Source organism: Oratosquilla oratoria, chromosome 7, assembly GCF_046742065.1.
Source record: "Oratosquilla oratoria isolate Oo_2021 chromosome 7, ASM4674206v1, whole genome shotgun sequence".
NCBI lineage: Eukaryota > Metazoa > Arthropoda > Malacostraca > Stomatopoda > Squillidae > Oratosquilla > Oratosquilla oratoria.
In genome coordinates, this window is record NC_134783.1 from 63323964 (window position 1) to 63333951 (window position 9988).

General features: G+C 42.6%; 1 protein-coding gene across 1 annotated transcript in view; it reads left to right on the forward strand.

Moving 5' to 3' along the window:
- LOC143027190 (uncharacterized) overlaps positions 1-2985 on the forward strand; it is a 61893-nt gene extending 58908 nt beyond the window's left edge. Inside the window, exons 8-9 of the mRNA XM_076188354.1 lie at positions 118-272; positions 1272-2985. Coding sequence (XP_076044469.1) covers positions 118-272; positions 1272-1427 — 311 coding nt within the window. The 3' untranslated portion in view covers positions 1428-2985. The remainder of the gene's footprint in view (positions 1-117; positions 273-1271) is intronic.
- The last annotated feature ends 7003 nt before the right edge of the window (positions 2986-9988 follow it).

Sequence of the window (9988 nt, forward strand, 5' to 3'; positions counted from 1 at the left end):
GCGGGTTCGAGTCTCGCACTCACTTCATAAAACGTACGGGACAAAGGTTGACGGCTTCGTCCGCGACTGCTCAGCGCCTCCTGGCGTAGGCTCCTTACTTTCTTCTTTCTCTTCAAGGTCTTTTCCTGCGAACGGCTACACTCCAGGTATGGAACCGGAGGGCCTTAGGGTCTGCTGCTTGCTTTACTATGATCACGACTTCGTCCCCGAAGAACACTCTGCATAAGCTCCTCACGAAGAGGCACATCTGCATAGACCGGGATTTCAGCAATGTGAGTATATAATAACATCACGTAGCAAGCCCCTTCCTTCTTTTGTTGCAAGAGCTGCCACGGCGACGACCAGGACGGAATGATAAGTACAGTCATCCACTAAAGCTTGTCCAGGGTATGTGTGAGTCAAAGTGCCATCCTTTCTGAACGGTAAGTCTGGCTTAAGCCTCATGGTAACGAACGCACACACACACACACACACACACACACACACACACACACACACACACACACACACACACACACACACACACTTTGAAGAAACGGATTGAAGGGAATTCAGAGAGACCAGAGAAAGAGTAAACACTTAAGAGATCTTTGTGAACTTTGACTGCTTAGTGTGTAGAAGTATGAGCCTAGAGTAACTGGATGAGATCGAAAAAGGATTGGATAAACAAAAGGTATGAGACATTGTAAATACTCATCACTGTAACCATGAATTTACCCCACCATTATAAAAAGTTTGGACACATGGAAAGAATGAGTGAAGAAAGACTAGCAAAAGAGGTATGGAAGGCAGATGTGGAGGGAGTGAACATGAGGGGACGTCCTAGGATGAGGTGGATGGATGGGGTGAAGGGGGCTTTGGGGAAAAGGGGAATGTCTGTTGAGGAAGGACGGAAGAGGACAGAAGACAGGGGTGAATGGAGAATGGTTGTATATGGATGATGTTGTGATGCATGAGGTGGAATGGGCGGGGGGATGGGGGGTGAGGTAGTATGTGTGAGCAAAATTTGACGCAGCCCGAAGGGATTTCTCCCCGTCTTGTCCTTTATATGGGGGGACGGAGAGGGGGGGTCGCCGATTTAATGAAGAGGCCTTGCTGTGGATGTGCTGTGTCTTGCAATAGAAAAAAAATAGATTAAGATAATATATTTAAAAAAATAAATAGATAAATAAATATGAAATAGAATAACATAAAATAAGATAGAAATTAAGATAATAATGATAAGATGAAATTAGTTTAAATAATGGACACCACCACTCCTGTCTTACCAGGTCGGACGGTCGACGCTCATGAAGTGGAACAGGACGACTCGTCGAATGGAAGTCGTCGGCGTGGGCGCTTTCGCCAACGCCCAGTTCGACCTTCCAGTCGCCTATTCCCTCGTCCAGCCACACCGCTTCTGGATCGAAAGGACAATACGGAACTGAACTGAATTGAACTGACGTAGACAACAGTTCGCTCAACTCAAGAGGGAGTGAGTTAATCAACTGAACTGGACTGAAACGACGTAGACAGCAGCTCGCTCAACTCAAGAGGGAGTCGGTTAATCAAGTGAACTAATGAGGTCGTCAGTTAAATGTTCTTGCGTCATCTGCTGGCTAAACTGACGATGGTGCTAGTTAACTGGACAATTGGGGTTACTAGTTCGGTAGTCTGATGTTGTTGCCGTTAGGTCAATGTTCTGAAGTTGTCGCTTGTTAAAGGTGCTACTGCCATTAGTTAACTGAAGTGACAAAGTCGGGTGATAATTAAACTGATGTTGCCATCCCTCAACTGAACAAGGTTACCAGGTCACTAAACTGTAAGTCACCAGTCATTTGAACCTACAAAGTCATGAGCAATTGAACTTATACAGTCATCAATGAGCTTTGACTTCAACATCCCAATTAGTAGAAAGTGAGAAATCCCTGGAAGAGTAAAAACCCTGTCAGTTGTGCAAGCCGCTGTTTTTTTTTTTTTTTTTTGGGGGGGTGGGGGCGTCGTTAGCTCGACACCCCACCTGGCCAGGGCTATCGGTAACCAACAGGACATAGCCCGCAGCGGGTCCCGGGAATCAAACTCATGACAACCTGGTCATGAGTCCAAGACGGTGAAACGAAATGATAACATCAGTCATCTGCAGCGAGAGCATAGCTCACTGAACTTATAACTTAGCGAATGTTTTCCTCGTATCACCCAATTCCAAACATTCGCAAAGCTACATGAGGTCTTTGAGAATCACCAACCTCAACATGGACAAACCAATCACCTGTTAATGATACGAACAAGAAATACCCTGCGTGACTTTGAGAAGATATATGTAGAGGATTTGATGCAATGTAGGCCCGATTGCGCGTGTGTGTATATGTATATGATATTCCCTTATTTCACTCAAGTAGCAAGTCCAGTCTACAATCCCCCATCTTTTTTCTTCATTAATTTAATTCAAATCGCAGTCTGTCTCTCTGTCTGGGGCTCGAAATCATTTAGGTGTTGATCAACTTTTCAATGGATCACTAGCCCGCCACCCTAGTGTACCTTGTGACCAATGTCCCCTCTAATTTTGTTGCTGTAAGTGCGCGCAGAAATTTGCTTGTGCGCAAACTTTGCCTATGAGCATGTGCGCAAACTTTGCCTATGAGCATGTGCGCACCCGTGCGAGTCCCCATCTGACCATTTAAGCAAATACGCACAATTTGTAAGTTTGTATTACCTATTACCTCCAATTATTGGTTTGACGGTTGGCCAGTTACCATGTCTCTAGAGAATTTATAAGTTGATGTTTGGGTGGAACTTCTTTATTGAACGGATTTTAATATCATTTGAAAACCTTGTGTGCGTACATTTCTTCTTTATGTGCGCTCGTTGTAAATCATGTGCGCGCGCTCACGTGCACAACTTAGAGGGAACACTGTGACTCACGCAACATTCTTTCAAGGTTGGAGACATTTTCTCAAGGAAGAATGATGACAATTTTTAGATTTCATTATACCTCATTTCTTTTCCCCTCCATACATATATATATATATATATATATATATATATATATATATATATATATATATATATATATATATATACATATAACAGTAATGTAGCACATTAGTAAATCAAACATTTTATCCCACCGTCGGAAAAGAAGACACTAATGTTGAAAATTCTGTATATTTCGATCACTAACTGCTGAAGAGGATCACAGTGATCGAAATATACAGAACTTTCGACATTAGTGTCTTGTTTTCCGACGGTGGGATAAAAAATTAATATATATATATATACATATATATATATATATATATTGACCGTCTCTATGACTCCACCTGATAGAGGTGGCAAAGGAGGAGGATAGCAGAACGGAGGAGATAGCAAGAGTTCAAAGTTCACAGTTCTTTCCTATGTGGAGATAAGCTTCCGGTCATAAAAGAATGCTGCGTGATTCTGGTCCGTAGGGGTGTCTAAAACTCCTAAAATATAGGCTGCATAAATCTTATGCATCCAGTGGATGCGCCGTATGTGCATGGCGACTGGTGATTACAGTTTCCCCAAGTTTTTTCAGCACGCAGGGTGAAAGGGCAGACACTCAAGCAAGACACAGCTAAGCGTCTAAAGACGCACGCCCCTCAGCGCAGTCAATCATACATGATAATGATAAACGAAAACCGGATCAAATGTCCCTGGCTGTTCAGTCTACACCGTCATATACAACTTCACACAAGTCTTGTCAGAACTTGTTCTTGTTCCTTGTTCTTTGTCTACAGTTCAAGTAAACTTTTAAGTAATGTTAAGTTTAAGGTGTATTTATAATGAACATTAATTATGAACTTGTTTTTTGAAGGTAAGTATTGCCATACACAAAGCCAAGTTAGTAAATTTGGATCCATAATATGAACATAGCATGAAATGATCTGTATATGCTATTTTCAAGTCTACATGTATATTATTTCCAACTTTCTGGTCACTTAATTTGATCTGAGATATATTTTCAGACACAAATTCCTGTAGTGTAAAATATCAGTGAAAATATGGCCGATTTAGCGTCTCAGCGGCCGTATTTGACACCATCTTGTTTTTTTTTCGAAATGTCCATGAGAGTTGAAGTGGCATTACGCAAATTCAAAACTTTGTGATAATACTTACAAACTGACAAAACGCACACACACATACACACACACACACGTTATATTACGCTATTCTCTATTTTGACTTTGTTGTATGTATCTAAAAGTGTCATGATTTAAGCGAAATGTGCTATACTGTCGTGCTAATTATGAAAAATGTTCTATTTTACCTCACAGATACATTTGTTGGCCAGTTGTATCTTATCTACATTAAGATATGTTTCCTATGTTAGGCTAAGTCAACCATTTTAATTTTAAAGAAATGTGTACAGGTATTTCTTTGCAAAGGGCATTTTCGTTGTCTTATAAATGAGAAAATTTTGCTTATTGGTTACTTGATGTTATAGTCGTCATTTGCAGGCTAGAAATTGCTAAATAAGGCGTTTAAATCAATGTTTACATCGATTCGCCTCAATTGACACCAAAGACTGTTTCCGCGAGGTTGCACTCCAACTTTGGACAAATTCAACAGAATCGTTGGAATCCAACCATTCCGTTGACTAGTTTAATCGCAGTTTTAATTTAGAGCATCCTTGTGAGCATCCGAGTCGTACAGAGATCAAATTGTGCCTGGAAACTTTTAACATTTATTTGTGGAGTGTCAGAGTATTTCAAACATAAAAAATCACAAGAAACAACCTCAGTCTAGGGTGTGGAAAAGACATTCGCAAATGCCAATTATATGATTACCAATACGCAAACACCAATCTCCTGATCACAGTATGTAAATGTAAGCGCGATTGGCATCCTTTATAGCGTCTGTATTTGGTTTCTGTTCAACATTATCCAAAGTCTTTGGTGCAATGTGTGTGACAGCAACAATAACGTGAGTGCTTACTTGGTATTAGAATGTAAATTCGATTGTAAAGCGCAGTGGCGTATTCTTAGTGGGAACATTCAGATTCAGATGCCAGCTGAATGATACTTACCTTGGCTATTCAATCGCATTCCTTTAAAACAAAGGTGACGACTTTAGGTGTCCCTAAACGCCTAATGGTGTATTTTTTTGTATGTTAATTAATAGAATAGTAAATAAGAATACATTTTCGAATTTTCATATTAATAAAAAAAACTGTAAATGAATATCTTTCATTTTCCTTTGTAGACGATCACCATATGCAATGAGACCAGTACAGCCTAACCATCCCTCGTCTGTTCAAAGCTCGGGCAGTATATGTGAACAGGCATACATACTAAAGGGCATATCCCCCCTTATAAGAGAGGAGTGGGGTTGGTGGAGTCAAAACACACATCTACTCCACACCCCTTTCCACCTCAGCATCTCGTGGATGAAGGGTCATCCATGGCCCCGCCACACCGCCCGAGCCAGAAGCAATGCAGCGAGACACAGCGCGCCTGTATGTAGGGTTTTTTAATTATGATTACATCATACATAAAACAACACTTTTATTATCCCTTTTATTGATATGACGCTGCGGAGTGTTGTTATCAATCTTTACCTAAGACATTGCGGACATGGGTTCGAGTCCACTGACTAGGAGTGACTGTTACTTGGGCAGGCACGCACAAGGCAAGAATGGCGGCTTCGACCGCAAGTAAGCGCTTCCTGGTGTAACCTTGTATATATCCATTTATTTGTTTGCGACCACAATGTTGAGATGCCTTGGTGTGGGCGGCTTCCCGTCACAGAAATGTGGAGATGGGCCATTTTTAAACCACATTTTCTTTTTCCACCCTTCCTCTTGCGGGGGGCGGGGGGGGGGGAGTGCAAACCCTGAATAGGGCTGCCCAGATGTATGGGTCATTGTTTTCGGGGGGTTCCGTCTCCAAAGCCCTACCCCAACCCCACGACGACCGTCTACGTGTGGGGGAGTAATAATAATAATAAAAGGTTTATTGTATAAAATATATACAGAGGTATATACATTAATAGACAATGCGGGGGGGAGTTGTCGTACCCTAGTGGGTGTAAGGTGAGGGCGTGGGGAGGTCAGCGAGGAGGGGGCGCCGCCCTGAGCCCCAAGCATCACGTCCATGGGCGTGTGGCGGACTAGGCGGGCAGCTCTCGGTGCCCGACTGCGGAGGAGGCTGCCTTCTGCAGGGTGGGGGGCGGGGGTCTGCGGCGCTGGTCGGAGGGCCTCCGTGGCCGGGCAGGACAGTAGGTAGTACAGCAGCGGGTGGCGGCTGTGCCTGTGATCGCACTGTTGCCCCTGGAAGCCGTCGGTACAACTCCTCCCTGGTGCAGTAGCCAGCCCAGCCTCTCTGCAACAGTATGCCGTCCGCCCTGGGCTGTTGATGGAAGGCGCACAACGTCTGATAGTCGGTGGTGGCGGCGTACCAAGCAGCTTGTCTTTTTGCTCCCTCTAACTGCCGGTGAGTCTACTGGGGGCAGTAACTAGGGGCTTCCAGATATATCAACGAGTATATCCTTTCCCCGTCATCGCTGACCAAATCGCCGCATTCTAGTCTGTAATCCTACCCCGTCGCAGAGGAGCACAGACAGTGGTCGTTTGTGTTATTTACCTTACGAGGAGAAAGTCCATCCGCTGCCATAGAGGCAGCAGTCCTCCCTGCGTAGCATACACACACAAGCATATCACAATCAAAAGTACGACAATACGCACAAACATCTACATAAACTTTTTCTCCAACTGAAATTGATTTAATTTCTAATTTTCTCTCCTAGTGCATTTTCTCATTTCAGTTAACCTACCACTGAAACATATTTCCATTTTTCTTACTGTCACTAGGACTTAGCCTCCGACTCCTTTTCTAACTTTATTGGTTGAGGTCTTGTTGAATGGATATTCCTAAAAAGCCCCCTCATAGATATTGATATCAGCCTCCAACAAGTCTCCTGCCCATGCCTTCTGAGCCACGACACCACGCAATCCTTAAAAAAAAAAAAAAAAAAAAAAAAAGCGCCCGGTGGCAATGGCCCTCTTTTACACACAACTATCTCCTCATTGCCACGGCTTCTGACCCAGGGCGGTGGGCAGGGTGCAGGGATGACCCGTCATCCAGGAGGTGCTCAGTTGAGAGGAAGGGTGGGAGGGGTGTGGAGTGTATTTAGGGATGAAATGGGTGGGAGTGTTTTTATGCCTTTCCCTTTTTGGCTACCTCCCTTGGAAGGGGGAAAAAGCCTTGGTATATGTATGTATGTATGTATGTATGTATCTTTTCATTGCCACACAGACATCTCGTCACCTCCTACAACTACCGATCCCGCGCGCGCGGGTGGTCTTTCCTAAGTAGTCCAGAGTACATAGTGGTCGTAATATGCGTATCTAAGTAAGCCACAATACTACATCCTATAAAAGTGGTATATACAGATGAGGCCGAAACCACCTACATTGGTGGTGACGAATTGTAGGGCAAAAGACTCACAGAAAAAAAAGAAAAAAAGAAAAAAAAATGGAGGTGATGGTGGCGATGTGCTGCTGGTGGTGATGTGATGACAATGTTGGTAAAAACATTGACATGATTTGCACCAATTGGTAATAGTTACAGATTGACACTGATGTTTGATGTGATGACAATGTTGGTAAAAACATTGACATGATTTGCACCAATTGGTAATAGTTACAGATTGACACTGATAGTTTTTCCTGTTTTTCTACTCCATTTAAGACAGTTTTTACTTTCACTTTAACCAAACTGGTTAGATATATTAAGGTGCGCAAAGGAAATTGTGCTGTCACAGGGAATTGAATTGTTTAATAAAACAAATCAATCATAATATCTAATTGTGATAAATTCAAAATAAACGAAAATATCTCGAACGTATGTCATTATCTTAAATATTAGAGTTCTAAAAACTGTTTGCAGTTACTTGAAGTGGTCTATATACTGCGTACATACATTGGAAAGAAGGACAACAATTTGCACACAAGGACATTTTTGCGCACGACCCCAGCAAGAACAGAGGTATGGCCATTTTACACGGCGCTGCCTCTGACGCTAGATACTGGCTTCTTTATTCTCTACTGAAACGTCAGACGCTAAATTTGAACATGCCTTTATTCGCTTTGGACATGCGTCCTTAATCCCTAGCAACTAAAATCATGCATTCGCAGCGTCTGTTTGACACCGCCATAAAATTAAACATGTCCAACTTTACCGCTCACTTTCTATGCTGTGTATGTTCATGGTTGGTTTTAATTCTGCTATGTAAATTGCTTCAATGAATGCTAGTCTACGAGAGTTTCTTTCTCTGTCCATTATTGTTGTTCCTTCTAAGTTCTGGCGGGTGAGGAAAGTTTTATGTTTGGTGTTATAATGATTCTTAGTAGCTCCGTGTTGCAGGTGACAATTTAATAGCCTCGTAAGTTTTGTCCTCGTTCTCCCGATGTATGATTGAGACCCACAGTTCTCAACGGTGCAATTGTAAAGGATTACAAAGGAGGAGCATGCCGACAGGAGACTTTATGGTCCATGTCTAGGTCGGATGCGAAAAATCATAATAATAATAAAGTAATAAATAAAAACTATAATAATGTAAATAACAAATAAAATACATAAATAAATGCATAGGTATAGTTAAATAATAAACAAACAAGTAAATAGTAAATAATAATAAATTGACATATGCATACATACATACAAAGCTTTTTTACCCCTTACCAGGGGGGTAGCCAAAAAGGACAAGGCACAAAAACATTCCCACCCATTTCATCCCCGAAAACACTCCACACCCCTCCACCCTCCCTCCCATCTTAGCACCTCCTAGATGACGGGTTATCCCTGCACCCTGTCCACTGCCCTGGGTCAGAAGCAGTGTCGCAGGACACAGCACATCCACAGCAAGGCCGCTTCATTAAATCGGCGACCCCCTCTCTCCGTCCCCCCATATAAAGGAGAGGAAGGGGAGAAATCCCTTCGGGCTGCGTCAAAAATTTTTGCTCACACACACTACCTCACCCCCATTCCCCCCTCCAATCCACCTCATTCATCACATTTTCCACATACAACCCTACTCCATTCACCCCGGTCGTCTGTCCTCTCCCGTCCTTCCTCAACCGACATTCCCCTCTTCCCCAAAGCCCCCCACACCCCATCCATCCATCTCATCCTAGGACGTCCACTCATGTTCACTACCTCCAAATCTGCCTTCCATACCTCCTTTTATCGTCTTTCTTCACTCATTCTTTCCATGTGTCCAAACCATCCTAATACTCTTTCATCCACCCTATCTCCCAGCTCCCTTTCCACCCCCTCACTTCCTCATTTCTCACTCTATCTAGCCTAGTAACCCCCATCATACTTCTCAGACACTTCATCTCAAACACATTCAAGTTCCTTCTCTCTTCCTCTCTCATGTTTCTGCTCCATACAGTGCTGTTGGCACAATCACTCCTTCATACAGTCTCCTGTTAGCATCCATTCCCAGATTCCTATTCCTCATTACACTTTTTAAACCACCAAGGCATTTACTCGCTTCTCTCAATCTACATTCCACCTCCACCTTCACTCCACCCTTTCCTGCCACATTTGCACCCAAATATCTAAAACTATCCACTTCCTCCAGTTGCTCTCCCTTAATGCTCACTTCCAGATTACTGCCACTTCCACCCCTTGTACATCTCATTACTTTACTTTTACCCACATTTATCTTCAGCTTTTTTCTATCACACACATATAACTAATAATAAATGAAAATCAAACAGACAAATGATAACAAAACAAAAACAAATATGAAATAAATTATAATCATTACAGCATCTTGCTTAGGTGTTTATCTAAATTATTCTTAAAGCTTCGAACTGAACTACATTGCACTACCTGTGCAGGAAGTTTATTCCATTCATTAACTACACGGCTGGCAAAGTTGTTTCTACCTACTTCCAAATTGAATCTATTTCCGGACAGTTTGAGACCATTGTTTCTTGTCTGATTCTCATTTAATGTGAAAATGTTGTCACTTTTGATGT